Raw genomic sequence first — 14,977 nt, forward strand, 5'->3', positions numbered from 1 at the left:
ACCCGGGAAATTGTATTGTGAGCCCAACGCTTCAACCACTGGAGACTAATATTTATGTTGTCTTCCCGCCTCACTTTAGAATCTTCTAGAATAGTAGAATGCTAGGAAAGAGGGACAAGCCAGTTGGAACGTGATATATATGTAGGCTGCAAAAGAATATCGAAAATAAACGATATTTGATAATTTTAACTCACATCGTAGTTTACGGGTTCGAACCCCGGCTCGGGCTGTAAAACACTGAATTCGACTTTGATTCATGTTTGAATCATAGATAATTGATATGACGTGGTTTCCAGGATTTGTGTTCGGTTAACACGTTGACAGTCCCCATACAATATGTTTTGACTATCTTGTAAGTCCCGAATATTACTGAACAACCTTCAAGCTTTGCTAAGTCACCCGGGATCCAAGTGGAGCACCCGCCCTTAGTGCGTACCTGGTCGTTTCTTAGTGACCCATGTATGGGTCACGGACGTATGGAGTTAGTCCGTTATGGCCCGTATATGGACTGTCAACGTGTTAACGGCAGTAGGCTCGCCCTCTGGGACGCTTTAACATAGTCGGCGAGGAGTGAGTGTACAGTCATGAGCAATATAATGTACCCACTTTAGGACTCTGTCGCACTAACATGTTTGACATTTAGTGAGACTTCCAGTTCAATTTGTCAAAAAAGTTAATGCGACATCGTACCAAATTGTATACATATTAATGCTCGTGACCGTACTTTTACACCTCTGCCTACCCCTTCGGGGATATAGGCAGGCATATTTGTAGTGGAAATTAAAAAGAAACATTAAATCAACATACAACGTTGCGTTTATTTAAAAAAAATATACACCACAACTCTTATAACAATGTATCTATACGCATAGCGTACGCGCGTACCTATTTACAATTATTGATAAATTAGAATATTAGGACTAATAGATAGTGTAAGGAAGGAATAGTGTGAGTAACATCCGTATTTTAAGATGTTCACTCTATTCTTCCTCCACTTGCCCTCAGCCGACCATTTCGGTATTTTAAGTTGACTTTTACGTTCTCGACTTGAGGACTTTACACACTGGAGTCGAGCATAACATACTGCCAACATAATAATATGAAAACAATGACGTCATACTAGTATAAACTCGACAAAGCCTAAGAGAGGTATTACATCTATCCACCAATTTCTCGTCAATCACGACTTTTTATTCAAACAAACAAATAACTATCACAGTGCAGTAATAATGTCTAAATGGGGCTTAAAGGAATCGCCACACTGTGAATGTGGTCAACCGGATCAAACCCTATCTCACATAGTGAACGAGTGCCCTCTGCACCGGTTCCCAGGTGGCTTAGCCGGGCTGCATTGTGTGCCGGATGCGGCAGTCTTGGTTAGAGGAGCTTAAGCTGGATGTATGATCCACGCAGGATATTTTAATTTTGTCTGACGTACTCAATAATAATAATAAGAAGGTCGATTTTTGTTTGAGTCATAATTGACGAATGTTGGATAGATGTAATATCTCTCTAAGATTTTGAGCGGAGTTTGACGAAGGCCTTAAAGTCATCTCAACCAAAGGTCGGAGTCGAGGAGAGTTGGAGATAACATCTTAGAATACGGGCGTTAGTGTTGTAATAAACAAATGTGCTTCTATATAGCTATTCCTAAAAAGAAATCAAATTGTGGGAACATTTTAAGGTTCCTTTGAAGATGGAATATTGTCTGAATTTAGATGTATCATTAAGGAATACATTACAATTAAAGTTGATAATATAATATTATGAAGTCTCTTGTGCAGTAAGGTTAACATCAGAAATTAGTCGAAAATTATGAAAAACCGGAGGTATAGTATGTCACTGGACGCACGCATATGGTATGCTAATAAGCCGATTAATATAATTTAGTAAACTTTCACGTCACTGAAAACAGTGCAGATGTGTTAGGCCGGAATTAGCCCTGTAGGTAATACAACTAGAACCAATAAACTTCTAAAAAGCCGAGACTGCGCATTTTTTTTGACGTGACTTATTGTAGATTTGCCGCAGGTGGCATTGACTACTTGGCCGGACAAATGGGGAGCGCTGAAGGCTCTCACCCGGTACAACGTTTAAGACAAAAGGCCTGAGGGTGTCCAGTTGGGCGCGAACCTCTCCTCAGGGCGTCGTCTGAGAGGAACCGCGCACATTGTAGTACGAAGGAATTGGAACGTAATAGCTAAAGGAACAGAATTTACTTTTGACCGGCGCTGATATTCTATGTGTTCTACATATAAACCGATTCCTAGTCCGTCGGGGGTTAATAAACAAAGCAAAATTATAAATAATTTGTGCAAAAGACTTTTTTTTTCTAAAGGAATACTTAATAATACAATACTTAATAATAATCGTAATTGAAAATATGAATTGTTGCTGGCAGTGACAGTAAATTGCTTGGTTTGTGGTCTCGCGCGCCGATAATAACTAGGTATGGGTGAATCTCAAAATTTCAAGTTTGGTGGCGCATATTATTTTTTCGTGAAAAAATTGGGTTCCGACATGAAAAAGGAATTTTTCAATTCCCAATTTTCCCAATTTCCCCAATTTTTCACGAAGAAATTATATGACAGTTCGCCACCACACTTGACACATTTTGATATTCACCTCACCCGTATATAGGTATGGAAGAATTTTGCTTTACTAAAATTTTTCAAATTCCATAGTTAAGTCTGCAAACTTACGAAAGATTTTTTTTACCACTCACAACAAATTCTTTAAAAGCCACGTGAAGTTGTTAGCATAAATTTAATTTTGTTTGAGAATACTGTACCGAATTGATTGCGAAACGAAAACTGAAAATTGCATGAGAATTTTTCTGCTAACATTATTATCTAAGGCTATAAAATTTAAATTGCTATTTGTATTGCTAAGGGAAATTAGAGATCAAGATAAGTCGCATTAATATTCAGTACAAAGTAAAGAAATACTATTATCTTACATTTTCCATACATACATTATGAAGATGAAGAATTATCATAATTAATATGCATATAATGACAGTGCTTTTATATAACAATAAGACCTTATATAATTTATATATAAATACAAATTGTTGTTTTATATAATAATATCTACATTCTGAATAACAAAAGAGTTTAAATTTCATAGTCCGACCATCAACTTTACTGGTTAGATACAATATATCTTTTAAAATAAGTCTCCTATCGCCTCGCCTGGTCACAAAAGCAGGGAAAGCTGTCGAATTTAAAGTGACAATCGATACTAAAGCCTACATGGCATTCAGTCAAGCGTCAAACAATGACAGTGCAACCTAAATATCTTTCTTATAAGGCAAAACCTTCAAGGCTTGTTATAGAGCCTTCTATAGCTAACTCCACTATCACAAAACTCATTCATTATTATTCGACACAAGAAAAGATGGAAGACCACTATTAGAACTATTATTGATATCCAGAATAATGGATTTAAGGCTCCGAATGAATGACCATGCTTATGTAAAGCTATTACGTGATGTTCATGGGCTGGTGCCTCAACTACTTCTCTGACATGAATAGCATGTCTTAAATCCTCCATATGCTGCCTGTCCGCTGTGACATACAATATTGCTGTCAACGGTTCTGTCAATTTTACAGGGAAATACTTCCTGTAAGGTCCCAACTGGACGGGAGAGTCTAAGCAGCCTGCATCACAAGCATAGTAAGTTTTATCAGAACGATCTAATGCTACGAAAATTGCTGCCTTATTGTCTTCTTGGACTATAACACTTATGTTAACGTGAGTCATGTTTCCATAGTTAATTCTACGGAACAAAAAATCTCTGTGTAGTTTAGAGGGGTGTATATTGTATTCTAAATGCTGATTGCTGAATCGTAAACTTCCAAAGCTTAATATCATTGCCTGGTTGACCCCACTTGCTCCTGCCTTCAACAGCTTGTGACAACCTTGCTTTTCTAACGTTAGTAGCCATACACTGGCAACTTTATTTAAATTCTCTAAATTATTCAAAGGTTTCCACAAATTAAATGCATCCAGAGTAGAGTGTCCTTCATAACAGCCTTCAGAATATGTTAAAGTACGAAGAATATCAGACTTGGTTGCAAGTTTTATATTCTCTTCATGTTCCAAGCTCTTCACTTGTGAGAGAATAGCATATATTGTGGCATTAATGCGGTCTCCGTTAATTATACCTTCGGCTTTAGAATCAGAAATGTAAAAACCGGTATACCAAAGACTTTCCCATACTCTAGAATGGTTTTCTCTCAGTTTTCTAACTGCTGTTCTATCTCCTGTCAAAGCTATAACTTTTTCCATCTCTGCAATGGCATTTTTCTCAACTATGTCCTTTTGTTTAGCATACTCAGATTTCTTGATAGGTGTACTATATTGGACTGTGGTAAAAATGAGCATGTCTAAACCGTCTCTAGCATCAACACTAACTTTGTTTTCCATTTTTCTGGTCACCACTGCAACAGCAACCACTTTATCGCTGTCTGGCAGGGTGACCATACCAGATACTACTTCGTAATCCTTCGCATCCACCCCTTGGTGCAACTTTATTGTTTGTTTCACTGATGTAGACCAATCTGACACTCTTGGTGTACTCAGCTTCAAAGTCCTTCCTTTATTAGTAGGATTATTTACCCAAATCTCTTGAACAAATAGTGAAGGGATTGTTCTATGTGCGTAATAATGATATGCTACATGTATACCAGTGTTGCTGCACTGAAACCTGTGAATAATTCCCTTTTTATACTCAGCAACCGTGAATTCTTTCATCTCATAATCATCTACAATGTATAAAGGGTGGTAATAAACGGGTAGTGATAAAGTTCTTCCATACTTGATATTTAAGTGGGAGTCGTGTTCTAAAGCAAGTCCCAGTAATCCGTTTCCTACATAAGGCACATAGTTATGGCTGCGAGTGGACAGAGTGGCTGTAGTTTCATGTCTCAAGTAAGCGTCGTACTCCTGAAAGGCATCATCGAACGGTGATAAGAAGTTTTTCTGGCACACATTCTGATGACTTGCGGAATCCTCGCTACCAAACATCCATTTGATTATCGTCGGCCCCACGTAGAGGAGCAGGAATATGACAATCAGCAGCAGTACTACCACCTTTTTCCTCGACATAGGACCGTCCACAAACCTCTGTAAACGCCGCAAAACCTCCCCGGCTCGGCGACTCATATCGTTCAAGTCGCTTCGGGCACTTTCCATCCCAATTCTTAGGTTAGTTCAGTTGTCCTTTGCACAAAATTCTCGGCAATAAACTCGGTCAAGTTAGCTCAGTAGTTATCATTGTAATAAATAGGGAAAAATGTTTTATTTCCGAATATTCTTTATCAATTCCACGATACAATACAACACACAGAAAACAGCAAATGTCAACGTCAAAGTCAAGTGACAACTAGAGCTCGTTCAAAATGAATCATTCCATGATGTATATCATTGATCCGATTGAGTGAGTCATATCAGTTATTTAATATAAGAGGAAGAGGGTAGTTCTTCGACCACCGGAAGTCAGTATCATTACCGTAAACGCAAAAATATCTTATTTTTTTGTCTTATGGACAATGTAGGCAAATATAGAATAAGAACTGGAAATATCCAGTTGGGTCTTTTGTCTTTAAAAAATGACGCAAATAATAGCTAGAAGTGTACTACTTAGTAAATTAGCCTTTTCAGCAGGTTTGGAAATGACAATTTGTCAAAATTGCCCTCTGGGCAGAAACATTTGCCAATTCCACACAAATTACCGTCAAAACCAGTATGAACGGAATTAATTAAATAATAATTATATTGTTTTTTGCCCTGAGGAGGGAAGGGGAGGGTGGAGCATACTCCACCAGGCTGCGTCAATGCGTTTAGATTGGTGGAGTTCTATAATAAATAGTCCTGACTAAACCATATGGTACTCAATGCATGTGGGTTAATAAATTTACAAAATGAAATTTAATAAAAAAGATTTTATTTTACGCCCTCAGTCCTCCCACGTGAAATAATTTTAATGTTTTATACAATCTTCATCAAATATTATTAAATGTACTTTCTGCACATCTTCTGCATCTTAAATGGACGGAAGTAATTATAAAAGGGCAAAATAAAACTCCTGTGATCACTTATTAAATATCAAATTTTATTAATAATATCTATTACAAAATCATTAATACGGAACTATCACAAAATTACAGCGAACAATAATAATAAACTTTCAAAAAATGTAAAACATTCAAAACAGCACCAACTTTTAATAAATTTCCAGAAAAAAGTCATAAAAAAACAGTTTTCCGCGCCACATTTCTATATGTATTAGAAATATGGCTTGAACTATTATTAATTTTACGTTAGCTCTTTTTCCAATAGAATTATTGTATATATCTCTTCATTTGTATAATTTAAACTTTATTATAAAATAAATTCATTCACAATTCAAATAAATAGGAGATTCTCGTTATCAAAATGCATACAAAACGTATATTTGTAGAAAATAAATAGTAGTATAAATTTTAATATCACGAAAGTACAAAGAGGAAAGTCTCGTATAAGGCACGTAATTTTAGTGAGAAAATATTTGCTTATTGTCAAATGCACAAGGAATGTATGTTAGGTAAATTATTGCTTTCCATACTAGTACCTAGATACCTAGTACCTAAATACTAACGATATACAGTTCACATCACTTGAACTTCATTAAGGTGCGCGAGGGTCAGAGATTCTTTTTAAATCTATTATCGAAAACCTAGCTTAAGTTTTTTTTCTATATTTACGTACATATAAGTCCAGTAATTCCGGTATAATTTAAACTATTTATAAATAGGATACACTATTTTTATTGTATTTTGGTAAACAAGCACATCTTTATGAAGTTCAAGATTACAGTCACACTAAGAAAATCTTTAATCTCTGTAGTAAATATGAAAATATTCTAGAAAGATCACAAGTGTCCTTAAGACTTCTAAGGCGACTTTGCAAAAGTGAACTATCTACGTTTCTTAACAAAATAAAATCTTTTCTAAATTACATTATAAAAAGGTGTAAAGCACTTAACAAATCGACGGATTTCATCGACACCTTCTCCTTACTGTCGTCAGAGCCGAGAAGGGTACAAACAGCTTAATACCTAATTTCTTTAGAAGCCAATTTACAACTTTATAACTACTCTAATACTGTCAAATTCACGGAAGAATTGAGAAGAGATCTAGTATTTTATTATGTTGTAAAAGTCAAGCTGTTTCCGATTTGAATAAACTACCTATAGCGCTCCTGAAATGCATCGGGTTATAGGCTTTAGGAATATTTACATAGGGTTGGGGATCCCTGTGTGTCAATGGTTAGTATTGTACTTATGTTGCTGCACATGTCTGCTACCATGGCACATTTTTGTTTCAATTATTCACATAAATATTGAACTTGCTTTTATAAGACAAACTTAAGACATAAATACTCGTAATTGGAAACCAACAAATATGTATTTCTAACTCCAAGTTCAATGAAAATATGTTTTACGAAATGTCTGGCTTTACGGCGACTTTACGGAGTAAAAAGTTACAACGAAATCACAAATTACGGAAATCAACATCTATGTCGAACTCCCGTGATCCGTCGTTCTCAAATTCAAAGTCGAAACTACATCACATGGTTAACGCCACGAAAGATTTAATAAGTAATTTAAAATAAACAAACCAAACAACAAAATTTTTGAAATTCTGTAAAGGTGAGTTTCCATTTTTTTTCCGTTTCCAAGCGAATCGGTGAAATATTGTAAGTACGTAATAGGGTATTTTATAAAATACTAATCTAAAAATAGAAATCAGTCTAAGAGGATCAAAAATCAATCTCATTTTACTTTTCGACGTATTTTTTCGGATTTTAATAAGAATTAAGTAACAATGAGTACGACGTTTGACCGCTTTTATTGATGAACAGTATTTCCATATAAACTCCAAAGAAATCTTTCGTTTTGACGTTTCTTAAAAAGTATCTCATTTGACTAGGTTGTCAAGTAGCCTATTGAGTATTTGACTTTGGGATGTCCGTGCTTCACGATAGGTCTTTCATACCACCAGGGCCGCGGCCCGTGTTAAGCACGAGTCACGTCATTATGCCGAGGGCGATTTTTTTATTATGGACGTCCTCCACGTGTGTATTTAGATTTTTTTTTTTAATTATTTAGCGTGTTGTTGTGTTTAAATTTAAGTTAATGTGGCGTCTTTCTTCGTAATCGGCCAATCACTGCGTGTGAAAGAGAAGACGCGCTGTCGCTTTCTCGCTCGGGGTGACTGGTCAAGTTTTGCATATCTCCGCTTCAGAGGAAATTAAACCTGAGGGACTTACTAAAACGTGCCACAGTATGGGACTTGCAAAGCAACAAAGTTAGTAACGTTCTACTCGACCGTCTTCCAGTCTCGGTCAGATCGCAGTAAGACTATCTCGTCTTCCGAGTCAGTCTCCGACGGCGGTAGGTCTTCTTCGTCGTAATACGGTTTGCGGACTATTTCTGGAAAATAAAAGGTATATAAATTTCGGATTTTCAGGTTCATGGTACCCTGTAAAAAACGGGATAATGCTAGGGAAATGATGGGGCTTTGGCGCCGAAGGATGTAATATAGAATCCTGACGACCCGATTACTCTAGCCATAGACGCGGCCAATCATCTCACGACAACAAATACTTCAGAATCCCAATATCGACGATCCCCCCCCCTCCATTCAGAGTTTGCCGCTATCGGCTCAATAGCGGCGATTATTTTTTTTTAATGTCTCTATCTCTCACACGACGCCCTGAGTGGAGTTTAGCGCCCAACTTAGCATCTACAGGCCTGTCGTCTTAAATTTCTGTGTCTAGGTGAGAGCCCATCGCTCCTCATTTGTCCGGCTAAGTAGTTAATGCCATTTGCGGTAATCTACAGTAACCCTAGTAGCATTTGAGGTTGGTTTGTGGTTGGGCCTTTGTATCTAAATCGGTTGGCAAATGGTGGACTTTGTCACTCCTAATAACTGTTATCTCAACAATGCTAAGACTTAAGTCACGTCAAAAATATAATAAAAAAACTAGGTTTAATGTAAGCATGTACATACCATAGTTGGCCACATCACACAAAGGCCGCTTGTCGTCGGAGGGTATCTGCGTGAACAGGTACTCGCGTCGCGCGTCGCGGGCGCGTGCGCGGCAGCTGAAGCACCACGCCGCCAGGGTCACCACGGCCACGCCCACCACGCCTGCGCACACAACTCAAGTTACTTTGCCTAGTCAAATGAGATACTTTTCACGTCCCGCAAAAACGAACACACGAACGTATGTTGTGGCCAACTTAAGTTGGCTATTTCATGAAATGTTCGAGCACATCATGAAATGATCAATTCTACGATCTGACCACGATAGATATACCACTAATCCGCACTAAACGTTTTGCCTCATCCTTTTCGATGCGAATAGCAAAGGACTGGAACTGTCTGTTTTTACAACTATAACCTGGGAGTCTTCAAGGCTAGAGTGAATCTATTTGCTAGGTAAGCGTGATCCATCCTAGACCACATCGTCACTTACTATCAGGTGAGATTTTGGTCAAAAGAGAGCCAATTTTATTTAAAAACAACACATTTCCTAAGTTATGACGTGAAAACTAAACATGGTCGTAACATTAAAATTCGTGAATTCGGAAAGAAAAATGACGTACATTATTTAATAAATGTTCTTTGCTTTCATTTTTAACCAATTTCAAAAAAAGGAGGCATCAATTCGTCGGGATCTTTTTTATCTATGTTCCCCGATTACTGGAAGACGCCTGTACCGATTTGGAAAAAATCTTTTTTGTACTTTAAGTATTCTCAATTATTTATTGCATTCCCTGTAGTACAATGGGTTGTTACATAGGCATAGGAACTAAAACATGGACCCTGTAGGGCACAGCAACGTCGACGGGAAGCGAGGAAGTGTCTATTAAAACTTATCACTTACCAGCCACCATAACGAACACCAGTCGCGGCATACCCAGCACATTATCGTCCTTTTCCAGTTTCAACACTATTTTCGGTGTAAGATTTTTCTCGTTGTTTACCTAAAAAGATATAGTTTTAGCTTAGCATTAAAACAACAAACAAAGGGGACTTTAATCAATTGAGTTTCCCAATAATAGGAGGCTACAAATCACTACATAGTATAAAACAAAGTCGCTTTTTCTGTCCCTATATCACTATGTACGCTTAAATCTTTAAAACTACGTAACGGATTATGATGCGGTTTTTTTAAAAGATAGAGTGATTCAAGAGGAAGGTTTATATGTATAATAACATCCATTAAATAGTGGCGAAATTCTGTTATTTTTGAGGTTTTTAATGTGATGTCAGCATTGCACCCGAGCGAAGCCGGGGCGGGTTGCTAGTATAAACATATACATACAATGGTGCTGATTCCAGTAGGAACATACCATCTAATTTTATTTTTAATTATACCTATCATTTTCTTATCCGCCCAAAAGGAAAGGGATGGGTAATCGACAAGCATAACATTTATGGAACACGCGACAATTTTATGCAGAAATTTAAACAACCTTCTCAAAATTTTACATTGACCAATAGGCGGACAGAATTAAGTTAATAGCACACGTCACATGGGTTGCGTAAGAACGAGATGCCTACTTGATTCGTCCGAGAAATATGACCATTTCATGAAATGATCAATTCTAAGATCTGGCCACGACATTTTTACATTATACTCGCTCCTTGTTCGAGAGGGTTTACAGTGTAGTCTTATGCTCCAGCATCGTCACCTACACTGTAAACCATCTCGAACAGGGAGCTTCGTATAATTGAGATAGAACTTCACTTACAGGTAAGTTCGTTTAATCTCATAATTAATGATTGTGGGACATGTTATTATTATTATTTTTATGATTTTGGTTTGGTTTTCTTTTTGTTTTGTTTTTTTTTCTGTGTACTGATTTCCCTGTTGTTTCTGTCCTGTGTTGAATGTAATGTACCTGTCTGTCTGTGTCTGTGGTGTCCGGAAGTAACAAATGTTTCTTTCTTTTTTACATATGACGATCTCACCATGTAATGTTTCTGTTGTGTGATATATCCCTTCGCAGCGCCGGTGACGATCACCTCTCTAGTGAGGTAAGTGACGGGCAGGGCGACGGCGAAGCGGCCGCTCTCATCAGACTTGTTGTGCGATATCGCCACCACTGAGTTTATGGGGTAGACAGTGATCTTGGCTTGGTTTATTGGCTCGCTGCTCGTGTCTAGCGCTAGGCCTGTTGAGGGATAATACATGCTTTAATTGTAACATAAAGAGCCTATATACTTTGAGGTCGCAGGTTCGAATCCAGCACAGGCCCAAACTCATGATTGTCATACGCACGCACGCACGCACGCGCGCAAACAAACAAACACACACACACACACACACACTACACTACTATACACTTTGATACCATGTCGCATTAACTTTTTTGACAAATTAAACCGTAAGTCTCGTTAAATGTCAAATATGTGCGACAGTCTTTCCAGTAATTACGATAAATTACGCCCCACGTTGGGCGCCATTTATCACATTCGCCAATTTAAATGAACCATACGTTACGTGAGAAGTATATCTGACTGGGTTGTGAGTTTAACTTACCAGTGATGTAGACGGTGTTGGGGTCAGTGTCCAGCTTCATCTCCTCAAACTGTCCTCCAGGTAATCGCTCGCTGTTGATGCGCTTCATCACGATATCCTTGCGTTTAAGTACCCCTTCGACCACGCGCCATGTTAGTACCTGAAAATAAGATGATAAGTTACCAACACCTTCAGAGACACAGGCCACGGTCATTGACCTTTTATAACGGCCTTCGTGGCCCAGTGATTGAGCGTTGGGCTCACGATCCGGAGGTCCCAGGTTCGAATCCAGGTGGAGATACATCACAAAAATCTTTGTGAGCCCTGGTGTGGTTAGGACATTGCAGGCTGGTGCTGCTGACGGTCGTAATTCTTATAATAATAATGATTGTAAATGTAGTGTGATCACCTGGTCTTGGTACTTGTGGCAGCGCACGATGACCTTGTACTCTCGGGGCGGCAGCATGGCGCGGTAGTACGCCATGTTGCGGGTGACGCGGTACTGCTGTTCGAGTCCCGTTATCGCCACTACTGCGTCGCGCATCGGCTCGCCTTCTTCGTTCTTTATGTAGCCTACGACGCCTGCGGGGTGGGAGAGATGTTTTTTAGTGAATAGCCAATATGCTTGGGGGCCGCCCATTAATCATGCGAGGCTCGAGAGGGGGGTCCATGAAAAAATCCAGAAATATCATAAGGGAGGAGGGGGGGTGTAGTAATTATTTTTAAGAGGATTTATTTTTTCGGCAAACGCGCGATACTGAACCGAAAAGCGGCGTTCCGTGTAATTATTTTGGTAGGTACTAAAAATACACGTGATATACGATGGGGGGGGTAGTCTTGAACCTCACCATGTATCACCGAGGGGGGGAGGGTGCAAAAAAAAAAGCATCACATGATTAATGGACGGCCCCTTGTTAAGGGTAACTGCAGCAGCGGTGATCGAAAGTAGTATTTCCGTCATAGATAATTTAATCTAGATTAGCTCTACACCTTTTTGCCACTACTTGAAGGTCTCGAGAACCTACAAACAATAAAAAATATTATAAATCCTTATTTTCTTCAGGTTTACTCCGGGTCTGAAGTTACGTCCTCTTTTTTTTACAAATAAACCTTTCATCATCATCATCAGCCCATTAACGTCCCCACTGCTGGGGCACGGGCCTTCCCTTATGGATGGATAGGGAGATCGGGCCTTAAACCATCACGCAGGCCCAGTGCGGATTGATGGTTATTAACGACTGCTAAACCTAACATAAACCTAACCTAACCTAATAAACCTTTACAAATCTTTTTTTTATGTAGTTTCTAATAATAAGTAATAAAAATTACATTTAAGTATGAAGTTGACAATAACTTCAGACCCAGAGTAAATAAACCATTTAGCTTAGTTTATCTACGTATGTTGTATTGTTATTGCACTGTTTTTGTTAATTCCTAGTTTTAATCTCTCTGTTTATTTTTAGGACTTAATTTCTCGGTTTACTTTTTATTAAATTTAAAAACTAGTCTTCATGGAAGAGCGGTGCCTCACCGAATGGCATGGCTACACTTACGCCATCTATTGTCGCTGTTATAATAGCTTCGTGGTCAAAGATTATGAAATTCGGATTACTAAAAAAAGACAGAACTAAAACTGTCAAGAAAGGTTTTCTTCTTTTCTATTTAACTTATTTAATATAGAAAAATAATACTTAAAATTAAATTAGATGGCGTCTGCAGGAATCAGCACCAATATCTTACCAGTATTGGCGAGCTGGACAAAGTCCATGATGCCCTTGAGGTTGTACCGCCACACCCACCCGATGTCCTCGTCCGCCGGCATCTTGCAGCAGCTCAGCCCCACCGATATAATCGGAGTGTTTAGTCTGGAGATAGCAGTAAAAAATATTTTATGTTTTAAATCATAACTTTCTAATCATATCAATCCATTAGCGACATAGATAGAAATGACTGGCACCTGGCTAGCTTGCTTTCGCTAGCTGATTTATTGATGGTGTGTGTAATAAATAAAGTTTTAAATGTTTTAAAGTTCTAATTTTATTTTAAACTTTATTTATTTAATAATAAAAAGCAAGCTAGCGTAAGCGAGGATGGTGCCAGTCATTTCTAGCTATGTCGCTAATGGATTGATATGATTAGAAAGTTATGATTTTCAACATAACATAAACAGCCTATACACGTCCCACTGCTGGGCACAGGCCTCCCCTCAATCAACCGGAGGGGGTATGGAGCATACTCCACCACGCTGCTCCACTGCGGGTTAGTGGAGGTGTTTTTACGGCTAATAGCCGGGACCAACGTCTTAACGTGCCCTCCGAAGCACGGAATCATCTTACTTTTTCGGACAATCAGGTGATTCGAGCCTGGAAAGTCCTTACCAAACAAAGGACAGTCTCACAAAGTGATTTCGACAATATACCCATCGGGAATCGAACCGGACCTCGAGATCGTGAGCCCAACGCTCTAACCAAAGAGGCTGTTAAACGGGTGTGTGTGTTGTGCGGATTTTTAAACTAATTTAAATTTTGAATCCACTCACCTCTCGCATATAACATCGATAAGGTTCTCGTGCACCACATTCTGGTTTATCGGCAAGCATTCGTATTTGTCGCTCGGCGTCCTACTCTTCTGATATTGCTTGGCGAAATTCTCATAAATATGCTTCGACAGCTCAGGGTATATCACATCTTCCGTGCCTGATGACAACTCTAGGACTAAATCGAATTTCTCTGCCTCTAGCATTTCTATGAATGCCTTTTCTCTGGTATAATTCGATAGGGGGTTAATATTCTTTTTAGTTAGATAGTTGTACAAAGAATCCCCGAATTCTTCTTCTAAAGCTTTAGCTGTGCATTTCGCTGTGCCATCAAAGTGTGTTAGGATCTTCTCGTAGAGCACATCCAAGTTGGGTATGAAGTGCAGGACGGTTCTTTGGAGTAACTTCTTGTGGATGGGTTCTCCGATGGAGTATGCGCTAGTGATGTGCCTAGCGAAGTTCAGAAGCATCTCTTGCCCTAAAGGCTCTGACCCGTAGAAGCTGCTTATGAGCGCGATGTGGAACTTAGTTTCTTCTGGTGATCCCATCTGTAAGATATTTCATATCATTTAACGATGTTCGCTGCGGCTAACATGGACGGATTTGCAGCCATCATGCAAAAGCGGTGCGCTTCCATCCTGCGCCGCACGCGCGACAGTCCCAACACCATCCTGCGCGCGCTAGTTGACCGGTGGGACTCTCCGATGCTGGCTCGATGGATTCGGCTGCACGCAGTCGTATGATTGGCCGCCAGCGTCGGGGAGTCCATCCGGACTTGCCGTTTTAATATATGTATTTGTATGTTACTAACACTAGTTTTGTAAGCTTGCAATTTTACTAACAAATATGGATGTAATCAAT

At 38.9% G+C, this 14,977-nt stretch overlaps 2 protein-coding genes across 3 annotated transcripts in view; both read right to left on the reverse strand.

Moving 5' to 3' along the window:
* Positions 1 to 798: 798 nt before the first annotated feature.
* On the reverse strand, positions 799 to 5,385 carry LOC126376219 (uncharacterized protein KIAA2013 homolog). Its single transcript, XM_050023478.1, has one exon. The coding sequence runs from the start codon at positions 5,197 to 5,199 to the stop codon at positions 3,322 to 3,324; it is 1,878 nt and encodes a 625-aa protein (XP_049879435.1). The 5' UTR covers positions 5,200 to 5,385; the 3' UTR covers positions 799 to 3,321.
* A 712-nt stretch (positions 5,386 to 6,097) lies between these two features.
* The window catches only part of LOC126376194 (carboxypeptidase D), a 70,493-nt gene continuing 61,613 nt past the window's right edge, over positions 6,098 to 14,977 (reverse strand). For both annotated transcript variants that reach the window (XM_050023433.1, XM_050023432.1), the window contains exons 16-23: positions 14,120 to 14,664; positions 13,321 to 13,445; positions 11,990 to 12,162; positions 11,602 to 11,740; positions 11,031 to 11,233; positions 9,940 to 10,039; positions 9,060 to 9,200; positions 6,098 to 8,479 (exon numbers count right to left, since the gene is read on the reverse strand). In XM_050023433.1, coding sequence (XP_049879390.1) covers positions 8,367 to 8,479; positions 9,060 to 9,200; positions 9,940 to 10,039; positions 11,031 to 11,233; positions 11,602 to 11,740; positions 11,990 to 12,162; positions 13,321 to 13,445; positions 14,120 to 14,664 — 1,539 coding nt within the window. In that variant the 3' untranslated portion in view covers positions 6,098 to 8,366. The remainder of the gene's footprint in view (positions 8,480 to 9,059; positions 9,201 to 9,939; positions 10,040 to 11,030; positions 11,234 to 11,601; positions 11,741 to 11,989; positions 12,163 to 13,320; positions 13,446 to 14,119; positions 14,665 to 14,977) is intronic.

This window comes from Pectinophora gossypiella, chromosome 20, assembly GCF_024362695.1.
Source record: "Pectinophora gossypiella chromosome 20, ilPecGoss1.1, whole genome shotgun sequence".
In the NCBI taxonomy this organism is placed as follows: domain Eukaryota; kingdom Metazoa; phylum Arthropoda; class Insecta; order Lepidoptera; family Gelechiidae; genus Pectinophora; species Pectinophora gossypiella.